At 41.9% G+C, this 19,417-nt stretch overlaps 1 protein-coding gene across 2 annotated transcripts in view; it reads left to right on the top strand.

Moving 5' to 3' along the window:
- Positions 1-19,417, top strand: part of CFAP47 (cilia and flagella associated protein 47) — a 546,843-nt gene that overhangs the window by 60,643 nt on the left and 466,783 nt on the right. The window contains exons 13-19 of one of the 2 annotated variants that reach the window (XM_075852745.1): positions 2,249-2,438; positions 5,134-5,230; positions 5,535-5,751; positions 7,380-7,624; positions 11,756-11,886; positions 11,996-12,118; positions 14,593-14,724. In XM_075852745.1, coding sequence (XP_075708860.1) covers positions 2,249-2,438; positions 5,134-5,230; positions 5,535-5,751; positions 7,380-7,624; positions 11,756-11,886; positions 11,996-12,118; positions 14,593-14,724 — 1,135 coding nt within the window. The remainder of the gene's footprint in view (positions 1-2,248; positions 2,439-5,133; positions 5,231-5,534; positions 5,752-7,379; positions 7,625-11,755; positions 11,887-11,995; positions 12,119-14,592; positions 14,725-19,417) is intronic. The other variant, XM_075852746.1, reaches the window with a different exon arrangement.

The raw sequence follows: 19,417 nt of genomic DNA, 5'->3' as shown, positions 1-19,417 counted from the left end.
AGATCACTCTGTGTGTAATGAATCTATATAATATATGAGTTTGACTTTATGAATTGATTTACTGAAATAATGATGATATTCTAATTAATTGAGAAGGACTAGTATAGGAATTATGAGTGGGAAACATGGGCTCTCACTTCACAATATAAACACTTGGAAGGTATGTATCTTCCCATTGTTAAAGAGGCTCTGTCACAACATTATAAGTGCCCTATATCCTACATAAGGAGATGGGCCCTATAATGTAGGTGACAGTAGTGCTTTTTATTTAAAGAGGCTCTGTCACCAGATTCTCAAATCCCTATCTCCTATTGCATGTGATCGGCACTGCAATGTAGTGAACAGTAACGTATTTTTTTGTTTTCTTTTAAAACGTTCATTTTTGGCCAAGTTATGAGCTATTTTATATATATGCAAATGAGCTTTGAAATGGACAACTGGGCGTGGTTTTTTTCGTATGTCCAACTGGGCGTGTATTGTGTTTTTAACTGGGCGTGTTTACTTGTTTTACTAACTGGGTCTTGTGAATAGAAGTGTATGATACTGACGAATCAGTGACCAATCAGCATCATGCACTCCTCTCCATTCATTTACACAGCACATAGTGTTCTTATTAGAACGATGTGCAGCCACATACACAAGTGTCCTGATAATGAATACACATGAGACATGACCTCCAGCCTGGACCTCATGTGTATTCAGAATCCTGACACTTCTGAATCTTTTCTGTGAGATTCCAGCAAGCCACGCGTAATCTTGAGATTACGAGGTAAACGAGATTTTGTTTCCCTTGCTGGAAATCTCACAGAAAAGATTCAGAAGTGTCAGGATTCTGAGTACACGACGTCCAGGCTGGAGGTCATGTCTATTCATTATCAGGACACTTGTGTATGTGGCTGCACATCGTTCTAGTAAGAACCCTATGTGCTGTGTAAATGAATGGAGAGGAGTGCATGATGCTGATTGGTCACTGATTCGTCAGCATCATACACTTCTATTCACAACGCCCAGTTAGTGAAACAAGTAAACACGCCCAGTTAAAAACACAATACACGCCCAGTTGTCCATTTCAAAGCTCATTTGCATATATATAAAATAGCTCATAACTTGGCCAAAAATGAACGTTTTTTAAAAAAAAACACGTTACTGTTATCTACATTTATAAATAAATGTCTCACAGGAGAGAGTAATCGGTTAGGTACGGCCAACACATATGTTTAAAGCACCCCCAAAAAGTATCAACTCGAAAAGTTGCAGGACTCTACTATATCGTAGCAAGAAATTGAGAACCAAGAGTCACAAGGCTACACATCATAAATTTTATTGCATATAACTATATAAATACATAATATCAAAATAAAAACACAGCGAGGTTTCTAAAAAGGAAAATTGTATATGGATCACTTCAGAATTGTTTGTAAACTATCTATTTTCACCACTTTATTAGCGATTTTAGCTTTATTTTAATGAGTTTCTCAATGGACAACTGGGCGTGTTTTACTATTGACCAAGTGGGCGTTGTACAGAGGATTGTATGACGCTGACCAATCAGCGTCATACACTTCTCTCCATTCATTTAGTCAGTGCATAGGGATCCTTTTAGATCAGTACGTGCTGTCTTATACTAACACATTAACGATACTGAAGTGTTTAGACAGTGAATAGACATTCCACAAGATGTCTATTCACAATCCCGAGACTTTGTTAATGTTTCTGTGGTAGATACAGCAGAGCAAGCGTAATCTTGCTGTAACCTGTCATTTACAGATCTCGCCAGATTACGCTTGCTCTGCTCTAACTACCACAGAAACATTAACGAAGTGTCGGGATTGTGAATAGACATCCCGTGTAATGTCTATTCACTGTCTTAACACTTCAGTATCGTTAATGTGTTAGTATAAGACAGCACATACTGATCCAAATGGATCCCTATGCGCTGACTAAATGAATGGAGAGAAGTGTATGACGCTGATTCGTCAGCGTCATACACTCCTCTGTACAACGCCCACTTGGTCAATAGTAAAACACGCCCAGTTGTCCATTGAGAAACTCATTAGCATAAAGCTAAAATCGCTAATAAAGTGGTGGAAAATAGATTGTTTTTTAAAAAAAAAAGCACTGCTGTCACCTACATTATAGCGCCGATCTCCTTATGTAGGAGATAGGGCACTTATAATGTGGTGACAGAGCCTCTTTAAATAGAAATTGTTTTTCCTTCTTTTTTTAAACTCAAGCTCTCTCTTTTTAGGGAATTTCAAGAGGTGAGCAATGATGTTGATATTGGCATTACCCCAGCAGCTGGACTTCAACCACCTACTACTTCAGTTTATGAGTGCTTTAAGGAGCAACACCAAGCGATATTAGCTCCCAACAGTAAGGGCCGTATGCTGACCACTCGCCAACTGGCTGCTAGAGAGTCAAGATCCATAACACGAGAAGTAGGTGTCTTACATCTTAGTCTAACAATTATTCTGTATTATTTGTATACTTATAAATTCTTCTCTATATAGTCCAACCCCTTAAAGTCAAAGCCCTAATCCAGGCAGAGATGTCACAGTTGTATTTTTGTTCTAGAGCATTGAAGGGTTTCTCGACTAAGGACACTGGATGTGCCACATAAGCAGCTTAGTGGGGTCTGACTGCTGGAATACCCACAATCCCGATAATGGGTTTGCCCAGACTCTGTTCACACCGAAGAAGTAGCCGCACTTAGGTCATTCTCCATTAAAGTCTATTGGAGATAATAAAACAGATGTCCCATATATTTTTATTAGTAGGGATTTAAACTTGCATAAATGGACACCTCTGTGCTTTTTCATACCCCCACTGTTCAGCTTTTAGGGTCCTTTGTTGAAAAACCTGTGAAAATCTTTTTTAACTTAATGTTAAACTCCACTTTTTATGATCATTTAATTTTGTGCCAATTCATTTCTTAATATATACTAATAGCGGTCTGAGCTTTGTATTTCTGATGCAAAGCTTCAAATCATAGACACAGATTTCAAACATACATGCTGGCTCCCCTAAAAGAAGACCTCCAGTGGTAACACAATTTTCCATGTCTCATTCCCCACGTGACTGTATACAACACTCTACACTTCTTTTATGTATCCTGTACTTACTTTTTGAACGGCTGCCTTGCCTGTGCTTTTACCCCTTCGCGCACCACGACGTGCTATTACGTCCTGGTGCGGGGGAGAAGTATAGAGCGGGCTCACGTGCTGTTTAGCCCCTCAAATGCTGAGGTCAATCACGACCTCAGCATCTGAGATGTTAAAAAGAGGGGGCGGCCCTCTATGACAGCTCATCGGCGCCCCATAACACGATCGTGGGGTTCCGATGGTTGTCAGGGCAGCCCAGGGGCCTAATACCAGGCCTAATGCCAGTACTGCCTTCACTCTGCCTCTGTTAAGACCTGCCTGTGTCAGGGCTTAACAGAAGCATGTAAAAATGACTATACACTGCAATGCATTAGTTTTGCAGTATATTGTACCAGCGATCTAACCATCACTGTTTCAAGTCCCCTACGGGGACTAATAGAATGTGTAACAAAATAAAGTGAAATAAAGTTTTTAGTAGTGAAAAAAAAATAACAAATATTTAAAGTTCAAAAAACCCCCCTATTCCCATTTTCCCTCTAAAGTAATGTAAAAAAAAAATTAAACAAAATTGGTATCACTGCGTTCGTAAAAGTCTGAACTATTACAATATAGCCTTATTTAGTGAGCATCGTGAACGCCGTAAGAAATTTAAACCGCAAAAATCGCTTTTTTTTTTTTGACAACTTAGCTCTCAAAATTATTTTTTAATAAAGAGTGATCAAAAAGCTGTATGTACCAATAAAAACTACAGCTCATCCCACAAAAAATGTCTCTGTCCGAAAGGGGTTCAAAAAACCTCCATCTTGATTCTTAGATTCCCCAGCTTTTACTTCTTCTCTACTTTGCTTCAGCAGAGCATCACATGACCAGCTAAAGATCATACCATTTCTGCATGCTGGGGGGGGGGGGACACTGTGATTATCATTCTCTATATATTCTCTTAAATAAGCTGAGAAACCATAAGTATACAGACAGGGAGGCTGCACTATATTCTTCTACATTACACCTGTGTGACAGGAACCTGTAAAAGTATCAGTGGTATCTGTTGATAGAAGTTTCTGCCCCCCCTGTGCAAAACTAGTGGGGTACAGGAACTGCAGAAGCCTGTGATGGGTGACAAATAGACCTCCATAGACTCAAGTAAAGAAAGTGTGTCACCGAGTCTGATGTACACTGCTGCTAAGCAACCACCCCAGTCTGATATATACAGATAGAAGCAGCAAGAAAAATAACAGGTGGGAGACTGACACATGGAATACCATAATGGAGCACATGGGAAAGTTTAGTTTTGGCCGGAGTGTCCCTTTAACCCATTCAGGACAAAACAATTTTTTCACTTCTCGCCTTCCAAGAGCCATAACTTTTTTACTTTTCTCAATGGTGTGGTGTGAGGGTTTATTTTTTGCGGGAGGAGTTGTAGTTTCTATTGGCAGTATTTTAAGTACCATATAATGTACTGGGAAACGGAAAAAAAATTATTTGTGGCGTGGAATTAGAAAAAGCTGCGATTCCTCCATAGTTTTTTGGCTTTCGTTTTTTCGTCTTTCACTGTGCGGTAAAAACGACAACTTTACTTTATTCTGCGGCTCAATACAATTACGGTGATACCAAATATATATAGTTTTTTTTAAATATTTTACTACACCAAAAAAGTTTTGTTTTACAACATTCTGAGAGCCATAACTTTTTAATTTTTTTAAACCGATCACATCTATGTTCATAACTTAGATGTGCTCGATAACCGGTACACACAGGACCCGCTGTCCCTGAACCCATCAGTCCCGCTGACCTGATGGGTTCAGCGCAAGATACAGCTGCTCTTCATACAGGATACAAAGCAGCTGTATCTCAAAAAGTAAAAATATTTTTTAATGAAAACGAATTAGAAAGTTGCACCAATCACACTGATAGACATTTTTATTTAAAAAAACAAACAAAAAAAAAAACAACAAATTTTCAAAGGTGTACATAGCCTTTAATATCAGCAACTTTTTTAAGTTTTCTAACTGTACATTTTGACATTTTATTGTAGATTAATGAAGGTCTCAACGCAATACCCCATACTGCAACAGAAAAGGAAGACTGCAGTCTTGTTCTGACACCTCAGCAACTTCACCACATAGTTATCGGTAAGACTTGACACATGAAATAAGAATGTGAAAGGCCCCAAGCAATAATTGTTCTTTTCAGACTGCATTCAAACTTAAGATATTCAACTATATAATTAATGCTAGAGATAAATATATAAATGTGCGAGGAAGCAGACGTCTCTGAAAATTAATATAGCAATTGCTTGAACTAGTTCGGCAGGTAGCTTATTTATATTTTTCAAAGACCGCTAAATATAAATGCAGCAAAGCTTATCAGAATTAATTAAATTTGTCTTTTTGATGTTTTTAACATTTTCTTTGCATTATTTTTAACATTTTACAGGTCCTTCCACAATTGAGTTTGGAGAAGTCTGCGTCCGCTCCATATCAGTTAAAGAAATGAATATCATAAATAGTCTGCCCACGTACATCTGGGTTCAGGTTGACATTGATTGCGACGAGCTGCAGCAAACCAGCCCACTTTCTCATGTTGTGCCGCCAATGTCAAAGACAGAGATCCCGGTTGTCTTTGAGACAAACACACTGGGGAAATTTAAGAAGTAAGTACAAGTATATTTTTATTCATACAAATACAATGATATTTATTTACATTATCTCTGCCTTAGGCTACAAAGTCACAGTTACAATTGAAGTTAAATTGCACAGACATTATGTAATTCTTAGTGCGCTGATGTATATTAACCGCATTGATGTAGCAAATCTGGAACAATTTACTCTCAAAAGCGGAAACAGTCAAATGAGAGAGCTGAACATAAATTAGAAAGTTGGTGCCCACAAGAAATTCTAAAAACTAACATTTTAAAGTGAATGATATTATGTCTTTATTAGTTATGTTGATGCATTCTGTATTTTCATTTGTGCCCTAATGGATAGTGACTTTTTACAACTGGGACATTTAACATCTGGTCACTGACTGCCTTATTGATCAATTGTTCTGTCATTGTAAAGTCCCCTGGTGGTCAGTGCAGTCAGTGCAAGGTTACCTGATGATTGGTGATACAGTAAGCATCTATTAGCTGATAGTCAGTGATAAAGTTTATGTCCAAGTATGGATTAATAAAATGTTCAGCATTCGATCCATGATGGTCAATGGTATCGCTAATTCCTTATCCCTGGTGGACAGTGGTACTTTCAATACCCTGTTCTTGGTTTTCTGTTTTATATATAGAGGCCCAATTCCTGTTGTTTCAGAGGCCTTGTAATCCCTGTTGTTCTAGTGGAGACTTTGTACTCCTGATGTCCCAGTAGAGGCTTTGTGCACTTGATATTCAAATGGAGGCTTGATCGCTGATGAATCACTAGTCTGTCCGAGTGCCTGCCACTTTTACTACTCACATGGCTGGGACAACTTACAGTATTTTTGTAAACCAAGTAGCCAGTCATATCTGAAAGCCTCGATATTTGAGCAATAGTGGTTTACAATCTAAGTTAGGAAGTGTAGAGTGTGCATGCGTCTGTGTGTGCATGTGCAGGAGCCTCGAAAAGGCTTCATATGCCCTTTCTTAGATAGCCCAAGCTCCCAGGCAGAGGGCCTAGTTATAGTTGCAACAACTGTGACTAGAATTGCTACACTACTTCTCTCTTGTCTTGTCCTTTTTATGCCATAGGTTATTGACAAACTTTGTGGTTTATATTATTAGCTATTGCATCATAATTCATATATTAAATAATTCTAATGTATCCTTTAAAATATTCTTCACTGAAATAACACTGATATAGCACTCACTGTACCTTACTGTGAATGATAAATGATTAACAATTAGATCTTTTCCATAGCTTGGCAGATGAACAGTTAACATCTTAAATGGCTATTGCACTTATGGGAATAACCTTTTTGTTACTGTCAGCATTTTTTTTAGTACTGCAGGTTTCACCAGGACTTTATACCCTCATTATTAATAGATGGGTTATTTAAACACCTTCTTTCATCAGCCACTTTTATGAGCTGACATGGTCTCCAGATGTCATGTTTTGTGACCCTCAGGCTATTACTAAGAACAAGTGCAGTACAAATAATAAAGAAATATGTGAACAGAATGATAAGACATGAAAAGGAGGAGTATGTTTTATGTTTTTTAATCATTATGCTGACTGTTCTTATATTATTACAATCCTTCTAAATCCAGACAGCAAGAATAAAACATATTTTACTGATTCTGACTTGCAGGTCAATTTCCTACACTGTGAATAACAAGCAAGTTGGACATATCTTAGTAACTGCAAAAGCAGTTCCCATTGCCCTTGAGCTGTCTTCTCACGAGCTGGTTCTGAAGCCCAACAATGACTTCTTAGCTGACACAGGATTTAGATCGTCCATTAGATTATATAATCGCAGGAATCATGCTGCTGAATTTAGCTGGAAGCCAATCATAACAGAAAAGGGAATTGCTTTTTCAATACGTCCTGCAAGAGGTAATGCACATAGACTGATGGAGGGCTACTCATAAAAAATTATAGTTTTTTATAATAGAAAAGAGATGTAAATATATGTATGAACTTCTCGTGTCAGTGGACTCTGATCTTATTACTGTTTATAAGAAATTCATATTATTAAGTACATACACGCACACACATATATATATATATTATCATAAATCACAATGAATTCTATATACCGTACATTGTATAACTGTATCATTGTCTTGGTTTTATTACTATATAGTATTTTATTCTTTCCTATCTTGGTGCAAGTTACACATACAGATGTGGACAGAAGAAATTATTAAAAGAGATTCCTGTTTCTGTTCTATTACATTCTTGGTCTTAAAATTTGCATTTGTAATGTATTTTACCACAAATACTTCTAGGGGAAAATAACATTTTAACAAATAGATGAAGAATAGATCATTTACATTGGGCATCTTTGTAAATTGTATGTGAAGGAGCCAGTAGTCAGCAGTGATCTATGAACACATATGTATAAAGCGACAGGTATAATAGATGCATGCTATAGAAAAACACAGGTGGGAAAAAAAGGATTTACATTCACTCTTGAAACAATATACAATCACATTCTGTGATATAAACCATCCCCAACCACAATCACATAGTTGCCAACATCTGATTTTTTTTTCCAGGTACAGTTAGGGTGTGACTTATGTGGGGTCTGTGTCTTATGGGGTCTGGCTAATCTGGCGTAGCTTTCTTCCCAGAATTTCTGCATACAAATAAATAAACAAAAATTTCCGCACTAGTTTGGATACTATAGTGGCCAGTATCTCTCTCTGGTTATCCGGTTAACAGGCAGGTGATGTCTAACTTTACCACTAGGGCTAGGTGATATGTGCTGATCACTAATGGTAGTGTAAAAAACTGCGTAGATAGTGCCACACTCAGTGTCCCTTGTAGATAATGCCGCCCTGTAGATAGTGTCATAGTGCCCTCTGTAGATAGTGGCACACACCCTTTTAAGATAGTGACACAGTGCCCTCTGTAGATATTGCCACAGTGCCCTCTGTAGATAGTGCCACCCCCTGTAGATAGAACCACACAGCCCCTCTCTAGATAAAGCTACAGAGCCCCACTGTAGATAATGCTGCAGTGCCCCCTGTAGATAGTACCATAGTGCCCTCTGTAGATAGTGCCATAGTTCCCTCTGTAGATAGTGCCAGAGTGCCCTCTGTAGACAGTGCCACAGTGCCCTCTGTAGATAGTGCCACACATCCCTTGTAGCTAATGCCACAGTGCCCTCTGTAGATAGTGCCACACAGTCCCCTTGTAGATAGTGCCACACACAGTCCTCTTGAAGTTAGTACCACACACAGTCCCCTTGTAGATAGTGCCACACACCCCCCCTTGTATATAGCGTTACACCCCCCTCAATGTAGATAGAGCCATTGGGGCTCACTCTAGGAGTGGAATCCCGAGCCAGAGCGTTCCTCTATTGAAGGAGCCCCTGATGTCACTGTTCATATATGGACAGTGACTTCTGGGGCTACCTCTAGGAGCGGAATCCCCGACCAGAGCAGCGGCAACGCTCTGGCCAGTGATTCCGCTTCTCGAGTAGCCCCTGACGTCACTATTCATATATGGACAGTGACTTCTGGGGCTACCTCTAGGAGCGGAATCCCCGACCAGAGCAGCGTAACGCTCTGGCCGAGGATTCCACTCCAGGAGGAGCCCCTGACATCACTGTCCATATATGGACAGGGACGTCAGGGGCTCCCTCTACGAGCGGAATACCCGGCCAGAGCACCGGCAACGCTCTGCCTGAAGATTCCGCTCCAAGAGGAGCCCCTGATGTCACTGTCCATATGTGGACAGGAACGTCAGGGGCTCCCTCTACTAGTGGAATACCCGGATAGGGTGTTGGCAACTCTAGCGCCACAGTGCCGCTGTAGATTTCGCCACACACAGTGCCAATGTAGATAGCGCCACAGTGTCCCCTGTAGATAATGCCCATATAGTGCCACAGTGCCCATGTAGATAGTGCCACAACCCCCTTGAAGATAGCGCCACCCTGAATTGGGGCTCCGTTTAAGAGCGGAATCCCCAGCCAGAGCATCGGCCATGCTGTGGCCGGGGATTCCGCACCAGGAGGAGCCCCTGATGTCAAGATCCATATATGGACAGTGACATCCGGGGCTCCCTCAAGGAGCAGAATCCCCGGCCAGAATGTTGGCAACGCTCTGGCCGGGGGATTCCGCTCCAGGAGGAGTGAATGGCAGAGCAGGGAGCGGATAGTTTCCTGCTCTGCCATAGTACTCACTTGTATCTGCGTCCTAAGGACGTTTACAATTAAATATGGCAGTTGTCGGGACATGTCCGGGAAAGTAATTTGCCGGGACTTTCTCTAAATTCCGGACAGTCCCATCAAATTCAAGACTGTTGGCAACTATGCAATCATGTTCACTGGATCACATAGGAACTGGCATAAACTAATCTGGAAAGCTACAGTATACTTATCTTCACTTTTTAAGGTATCTGGCTCGATAGAACTTCTGAGTTGTACAGAGCCATAATAGGTTTCCCTTAGAGATGCAGAGGTCCTCTACTATACCTCTGTATGCCCGAAGTTTCATCCGGAGGCTCACAGTATTTTTTTCTGTTGGATTCCGTACAAATTTGACAGAAGAAGAATTGTCTCATGCGCCATCACATATTCAACATACTGAGCTATTTTTTCCTAGAATCATTACCCCTAATGGAGCCTGTATGGCAACAATGGAGGCTATATGGCCCCATACTGGGATGTTGTACAGCCTCTATGCATTACCGTACAACCTCCATGCATTACCGTGTACACGGCTCTTGTGTGTGTGTTCATGAGCTCTTAGATTAGATTTGTTGGTCATGTACTGTTTAATTTCACTTACAGCAATTCTATTAATTCTGATAATTAATAAAATATACAGTGTCTCATAAAATTTAGGTTCCCCAAAAAATGTTATATCACAAGCTGTTTATTAGTTATATGTTTTGTATTTAAAAAAAATATAAAAAATCTGGGCAACAATGAATAGCAGGACACATGGATTTTCTACTAGCATTTCTACCTGCTTAGCCATGCACCAGTGCACCAGTAAAATAATAGGGTATAGATAGGCAGATTTGTCATTCAGAGCTCCTAGGAGACTGTAATTGGAGGCCAATTGGTTGTTACCCAGCTGCCAATTCTGGGACACTATATTCTGGTGACTTTTTTTTTAAGAGGGATGTATTCATCCAACAATACCTCACATTGAAAGGAATGTCACAATACATATTAGTGATTTGCCTGTACTTCAGAGTTGTATTTGATGCTTACCCGCTCTGTTCAAGCAGGCTTTACATGGTTTTATGACAGTCTATAAAATCTTACAATTTGCAGAATATAAACTTCTATAAACAGCAGACTACAGCTTGCTGACAGACACGGTAAAGCTGTAGTCAAATGACTGTAATATGGCTCCATAATGGAGTTGTAAATTGAATACCAAGAACGGGATCTGATTACATGAACAAAAAATGCAGTCTAAGGACCCATGCACACTGCCGTATTTTGGATACATGTTGTATGGATCCCTATTATCGCGCCCATAGCTGTTTAAAATTGGAGGCACACAGAGATTTTTTTATAATGGATTTATATGAATATGTGGCATATTCTATGACACTGGGCAAGTATTCTCCCCTAAACACATTGCTTCCATTGGGAGAATATTTTTTTTACACGAGGTCCTTTAAATATAAAGAATATTTGCACTCACATGGATAATTCTGGAGAAGAACCTATTGTCTTATGCCCAGTAGGAAGAAATAGCCATTTCACTTGAGGGATTGTTTTGTACTTTTAGGATTACTAAAGAGAAAGGACAATAAGAACATTTTGTTCTTATGTTTATTGCTGTTAAATACTATTCTGGCTTAATGTATAAGTGATTTGGGGCTATATTCTATGTTCTTTCGAAATTTGCCTTTTAAAGCTGAACTATCAAACAATGTAATCATGATGTTCTGATTTGCGACTTATAAATCTAACATATTTTCTAAAAGTGCTTTATTTTGCTCTTTAAAGTTAATCAGGAAAATCTTCCACTTTACTTTGTGATTGATTCTTATTAGGCATTGTTGATGCTTATGAAGACCTTGAATGTGAAGTTGTATGGCATCCAGGATTCAGCTCACCAGACATAGGGGAATTCAATCTGTGTGTACAGCAGCGAAATACACACAAGCTAAAATGCATTGCAGAGGTAATGAAGGCCATGCTGCCATGTATTCTGTATTATCACACAGATTGACAGAAAATGACAATGTTCACAGCATATAATGGCAATGCAATGCTTTTTCCTTCATTTACAGCTTGGATCAACAAATGTCCAGTTTACCGAACAAAGGATTCTTTTCCATCATGCTCCACTTGGCCTATCAACCTTCAAGACAGCCATTATTCAGAACACTGGAGTAAACCATGCATACTTTCAGGTAACTATTAACGTGTTCATTCAGACTTTAAGTGAACATTAACATTACTCTTATCTTAGCATGTATTTCAAGCCTTGTTCTCACCAGTACCACTCTGTTTGCATATGTTATTGCTGTGCAAGTTACACTCCCCTTACCACTAAAGATATGTATTTTTCAATAAATAAATTTTTGGAAGTTGAATTTTCTCCTCCTCCATGTTATTTTTCAGGTACCTTTAATCCTCATTTGTAGGTACCCGAGAAACATCTTCATTTTTTTAATGCTAATAGGAGAATAGGCATTTAAATAGCTGGGTCATATCACATAGGCGCTACCCCCGGATAAAAGGCCTAACAAAATGCACATTAGAGGCATATTCCTGGGCTATTGTTTGCCAAATGGGTATCACTTAACATTACTCTGCTCTTTTTTGCATATGTTTATTCACTTTATTCTTTATTTATTTTGCTTACATGTGTATATCGAGTATTGTAGTGTACTTAGATTCCCACAGTGGGTGGTCATATAGCATGATATAGTGCAGGGGTGTTTGACTAGTTTTAGTAAAGGTCTGCTTACCTGGGTCTGTGGACAGGTGGAGGTCCGAGTTGTACACCAACAGTAAAAATGTAATCTTGTGACTTACTTTTGTAAAACTATTTACATCAAGATTTATTAATATTTGTAATTGGGAAAATCAGACCAAACTTCTAAATTAATTCAGACCGGACCCAAAATTAAATAAGACCCCAGATCTCATTTAAACCCCACACCAGACAGGACCCCTAAGCTAATTCAGACCCTGGACCAGTCATTATACATATGGTATATTGACAAGGTACTGTTGGCAGTGGCGTAACTACTGCCGTAGCAGCCGTAGTGGCTGCTACGGGGCCCGCGGCATGAGGGGGCCCGTGTCGCCCGCCGGCTATGGCTGCTACAGCGCGACGCCACTGAACACTACGGCAGAGCAGGGAGGTATCTCCCTGCTCTGCCATTAAACAAAAGACATGTATCCCCTATCCATAGGATAGGGGATACATGTGTGATCTCTGGCATTGATAGGGAGAACGGGGGACCGAAAGTCCCCTGAAGTTCTCCATCACAAACCTCGGACTTCCGGGGTCTGTGCCGGCAGCTCCGTAGAAATGAATAGAGCGCCGGTCGCGCTTGTGCGCATGCGTGACCAACGCTCCTTTCATTTTTATTGAACTGTGCAGATTCCGGAAGTCAGAGGTTAGTCATGGAGAACTTCGGGGGACTTTCAGTCCCCCGTTCTCCTTATCGCTGCCAGCGATCACACATGTATCCCCTTACCTACAGGGGGCTGTATAGCGTTACCTACAAGGGGGGCTTTATAGCGTTAATTACAGGGGGGGCTGTATAGCGTTACTTACAGGGGGGCTGTATAGCGTTACCTACAGGGGGGATTGTATAGAGTTACCTACAGGGGGGGATGTATGGCGTTAACTACAGAGGGGGCTGTATGGCATTACCTACAGGGGGGTCTGTATGGCGTTATCTACAGGGGGGACTCTATGGCATTATCTACAGGGGGGGCTGTATGGCGTTATCTACAGGGGGGACTCTGTATGGCGTTATCTACAGGGGGTCTGTATGGTGTTATCTACAGGGGGTCTGTATGGTGTTATCTACAGGGGGGTCTGTATGGTGTTATCTACAGGGGGTCTGTATGGTGTTATCTACAGGGGGGTCTGTATGGCGTTATCTACAGGAGGGGGTCTGTATGGCGTTATCTACAGGGGGGACTCTGAATGGCGTTATCTACAGGGGGTTCTGTTTGGTGTTATCTACAGGGGGCTGTATGGCGTTATCTACAGGGGGGACTCTGTATTGTGTTCTCTAGAGGGGGTCTGTATGGCGTTCTCTAGAGGGGGGCTGTATGGCGTTCTCTACAGGGGGACTGTATGGCGTTCTCTACAGGGGGCTGTATGGTGTTATCTACAGGGGGTCTGTATGGCGTTCTCTAGAGGGGGGGCTGTATGGCGTTCTCTACAGGGGGGCTGTATGGCGTTATCTACAGGGGGGACTCTGTATGGCGTTATCTACAGGGGGTCTGTATGGCGTTCTCTAGAGGGGGGGCTGTATGGCGTTCTCTACAGGGGGGGCTGTATGGCGTTCTCTACAGTGGGGGCTGTATGGCGTTCTCTATAGTGGGGGCTGTATGGCGTTATCTACAAGGGGGGGGTTGTGTGACACCCAGGGGAGGGGGGGCCCCAGTCAAAAGTTTGCTATGGGGCCCAGTCTTTCTTAGATACGCCCCTGACTGTTGGTGTATTAATAAAGAATACACATCTAAGAATAACAGTTGAAATAAGTAAAAATTATTTTGTGTATACTGTATGTAACCAATACTAATCATTGCTCCATATCCTATTTATACAGCACAGCTGGATGTCAAATCCAGTTCCAATATATTTTGACATTTCTCCAATAAATATATCTTGTAATTCTTAGTTTCTATTCTCTAGGTTGTAGATATTGGTCCCTTGCCTGGCATGACAATTACTCCATCACAAGGGGTAATCCCTGTTGGAGGCCATGCTGCTCTCACAATCTTCTTCACACCTAGAGCAGTCATGAAATTTGACACTAGAGTTGAGGTAAATGTATTGCTGCCATTCATAAGGCCATAATGCTGGTAAAACATATACAGTATTTTTAAATGACTCTAAGGTCTCATGCACATGGTCGTATTGTGGCACCATTGGATGATATATGATGGACGTATCCTCCTCTAGAAGTACTGCTTCCAGTTTAGAATATCTCTGTAATACGGCACTATACTGAAGCACCATATGCCAGCACGTGGTGTGCCTACACCTCTGCCTTGAGCATTCAACTTCAGAGGGGGTTATTTGTTATCTGTGAGGGGTTTATATTACATCCCTTATGTGTAGTATCGTAATCTGTTTAGATATAAAGATCTGTAGATATATATATATATATATATATATTTATTTTTATTTTTGTTTATTATTATTTTTTATTATTATTATTTTGTTTAAATGTTTACCCAGCTGAATACTGGAGCATGATTTTTTTTTGTAACTGTTAATAAATAAAACAAATCCCAAAGGGATTGAATGAAACTGATTCCGAACTGAGAATATAGACCTTGTTGCAAGTCAATATAAATGAAGGGGATCTGTGAATGGATCTATTAGCCCCTTCCCGCTCCTTGACGTACTATTACGTCATGGCAGCTCTATCGTTCGCGCTCCATGCCGTAATAGTACGTCTTGCAGTTAGAACAGCGGTGCGCGCGCCCGGCGCGTTCATGCGCTGTGATAGCTGCTGTTTCTGACAGCAGGCTATCACGGCATAATGGGACGGGACCATTTACTATGGTCCCGCCTCGCCGATCGCCGCTATTGGCTAGTCAGTGAGTAACTAGCCAATAGCAGCGATCGGTCTCATTCAGCACAGCAGTGCTCGAGCCCGGCGTTCCTGAGCTGTGATAGCTGCTGTTTCTGACAGCATGCTATCACAGCATAATGGGCCGGGACCATTTACTATGGTCCCGCCTCGCCGATCGCCGCTATTGGCTAGTCAGTGAGTAACTAGCCAATAGCAGCGATCATTCTCGTCACTTCCTCTCTCTGACCTCACATCCTGCTGCAACCGCCCTGAACGCCCTGTTGGAGTTAGCGAGGCGTTGAGATCGGTTGTGAGCAGAGAGTCAGAGAGAAAAGAAGTGAAAAAAAGTGAAAAAAAGTTTCTAAAACAACGTTTTTTTTGCTTCCCACCACCCCATCCACTACCCACTCCTGTTCCCTTCCTCTTTGAGTTCTACCCACGTTTTTTGGTCAGTGATCTCCTATCACTGACCACTTTTCAGTCTTCAGGACCACATTTCTTGGTCCCTGGGGATTTTTTTTTCATTTTTTTCTATATAAAACATAAAACAAAAAAAAAAATATAAAAAGAAAAAAAAGAAACAAAAAAAAATAGTTAGTTTAGCCAATTTTGAAAATTTAACTGGTTAGTTTAGTATTAGCCCCTTCCCGCTCCTTGACGTACTATTACGTCATGGCAGCTCTATCGTTCGCGCTCCATGCCGTAATAGTACGTCTTGCAGTTAGAACAGCGGTGCGCGCGCCCGGCGCGTTCATGCGCTGTGATAGCTGCTGTTTCTGACAGCAGGCTATCACGGCATAATGGGACGGGACCATTTACTATGGTCCCGCCTCGCCGATCGCCGCTATTGGCTAGTCAGTGAGTAACTAGCCAATAGCAGCGATCGGTCTCATTCAGCACAGCAGTGCTCGAGCCCGGCGTTCCTGAGCTGTGATAGCTGCTGTTTCTGACAGCATGCTATCACAGCATAATGGGCCGGGACCATTTACTATGGTCCCGCCTCGCCGATCGCCGCTATTGGCTAGTCAGTGAGTAACTAGCCAATAGCAGCGATCGGTCTCATTCAGCACAGCAGTGCTCGAGCCCGGCGTTCCTGAGCTGTGATAGCTGCTGTTTCTGACAGCATGCTATCACAGCATAATGGGCCGGGACCATTTACTATGGTCCCGCCTCGCCGATCGCCGCTATTGGCTAGTCAGTGAGTAACTAGCCAATAGCAGCGATCATTCTCGTCACTTCCTCTCTCTGACCTCACATCCTGCTGCAACCGCCCTGAACGCCCTGTTGGAGTTAGCGAGGCGTTGAGATCGGTTGTGAGCAGAGAGTCAGAGAGAAAAGAAGTGAAAAAAAGTGAAAAAAAGTTTCTAAAACAACGTTTTTTTTGCTTCCCACCACCCCATCCACTACCCACTCCTGTTCCCTTCCTCTTTGAGTTCTACCCACGTTTTTTGGTCAGTGATCTCCTATCACTGACCACTTTTCAGTCTTCAGGACCACATTTCTTGGTCCCTGGGGATTTTTTTTTCATTTTTTTCTATATAAAACATAAAACAAAAAAAAAAATATAAAAAGAAAAAAAAGAAACAAAAAAAAATAGTTAGTTTAGCCAATTTTGAAAATTTAACTGGTTAGTTTAGTATTAGGGTTAGTTAGTGTCAGGGAACCGTCAAAAAGCGTAGTTAGGTATAGTGTCAGGGAATTTAGCGTCAGGAATCGGTCACCGTAGATAGGCTTAGCGTTAGGGATCCATCACCGTAGTTAGGTTTAGCGTCAGGGAAGCTCGGAATAATTAGATAGGTTTAGTGTCAGGCACCCGTCACCGTAGTTAGGTTTAGTGTCAGGGAAGCTTGACATAATCTAGATAGGTTTAGTGTCAGGGAATCGTCGCCGTAGTTAGGTTTAGCGTTAGGGAAGTCCACATAAAATTTAGTTAGGTTTAGTGTTAGGAACCCTCGCCCTAGTTAGCTTTAGTGTCAGGGAAGTCCACTTGCTCTCTAAAAACAAAACACACATTTGTGCTAGTTGTGCTATCCTATTGCTCCCAGTTAGGGATTTATTTTTTTGCAGTATATAAATTTTGTCTTCGCACAACAAGCATGTCCCAACGGACATTTACTGCTGAAGAGGCGTATGCATTTCTGGCCTCCGACACAGACTCGTCGGATGGCGATACAGTATTTTATTTGTCTACCTCCTCATCCAGCGATGAAGAGGAGGGACCCCCTAGGAGACGCCCCAGGACCACCACCATAGTAGAAATCCCTGAGAGAAGTGACCCCACAACAAGTGATACCCCTGAGCGAAGTGACCCCATTTGGACACCCACACCAGACCATTATGAACCCCAAATCCCTGAGTACACGGGCAGCCCAGGCATCAAATTTAACACGGCAGGGTTCAGTGAGATGGACTTTTTCAAGTTCTTCTTCACTGATAACTTTATAGAGCTAATGGTCACCCAGACTAATTTATATGCCCAACAGTATATCACCAAGAACCCCAACTCATTTTATGCCCAATCCCAGAGGTGGACTCCTGTAAACGCAGCAGAGTTGGGCAAGTTCTGGGGACTGCTCTTGAACATGGGGCTTCTAAAAAAGCCATCCATTAGGACCTACTGGAGCACGGACATCCTATACCACACCCCGATGTACCGTATGGCCATGTCCAGGATGCGTTATGAGGCAATACTTCGCTTCCTACATTATGCCGATAATGAGCAGTGCCCACCCCGAGATGACCCCAGTTTTGACCGTTTATATAAACTGAGACCCCTATTAGACCATTTCAGTGCCCGGTTTGCCCAAGCATACACCCCCGAGAAGTGTATTTCCATTGATGAGTCCCTGGTACATTTTAAAGGGAGGCTTCAATTCCGCCAATACCTGCCAAGTAAGAGGGCAAGGTATGGCGTGAAGTTGTATAAGCTGTGCGAGAGTGCATCAGGGTATACATATAAATTCAGGATATATGAAGGGAAGGACAGCAGTATTCAGCCCCCAGAATGCCCCCCCTTACTGGGAATTAACGCAAAAATTGTGTGGGATTTGGTGCACCCACTGCTGGACCAGGGTTACCACCTCTACCTGGATAATTTTTATACCAGCGTCCCGCTCTTCAAGTGCCTCGCTTCCAGAAGGACTGCGGCATGCGGCACTGCTAGAAAAAATCTTAGAGGCCTCCCTAAAACACTGCTTGGGCAAACACTCAGAAGGGGTGAGAGCAGGGCACATTCTAGTAGCAACATATTGTGTGTCAAGTACAAGGACAAGAGAGATGTCCTTGTATTGACAACAATACATGGCCACACCAGTACCCATGTACCTGTACGAGGTACCAGTACAGAGACCCCCAAACCAGATTGCATCCTGGACTACAATAGGTACATGGGAGGGGTGGACTTGTCAGATCAAGTCCTGAAGCCCTACAGCGCTACGCGGAAATCGAGGGTGTGGTATAAGAAGCTGGCCGTGCACATCATACAGATGGCATTGTACAATGCGTACGTGCTACGTCGATGTGCAGGCCAGAGGGGAACTTTCCTGGAATTTCAAGAGGTGGTTATAAAGAACCTAATTTTTGGCGACCAGGAAGGAGGGGCACCCAGTACTTCTGGAAGCGAGGCCACACGCATCGTACCAGGGCAACACTTTCCAGGAGAAGTTCCCCAAACTGGCAAGAAGGGAAAAAGTCAAAAGAGGTGCAAAGTGTGCTATAAGAGGGGGATAAGGAAGGACACAACATACCAATGCGACACGTGTCCCGAAAAACCAGGGCTCTGTATGAAAGATTGTTTTAAAATTTACCATACATCCATTGATTTTTAATTTACCCTGATGCACTCCGCACAGCTTATCCCCCTCATCTTTCCCTTTTGAGCCCTGCCATGTGCCCAAGCAGCAAATAACAGCCACATGTAGGGTATTGCCGTACCCG

This window comes from Rhinoderma darwinii, chromosome 2 (assembly GCF_050947455.1).
Source record: "Rhinoderma darwinii isolate aRhiDar2 chromosome 2, aRhiDar2.hap1, whole genome shotgun sequence".
In the NCBI taxonomy this organism is placed as follows: domain Eukaryota; kingdom Metazoa; phylum Chordata; class Amphibia; order Anura; family Rhinodermatidae; genus Rhinoderma; species Rhinoderma darwinii.
The sequence above is the reverse complement of the archived record's forward strand: the minus strand, read 5'-3'. Positions and strand labels throughout refer to the sequence as shown.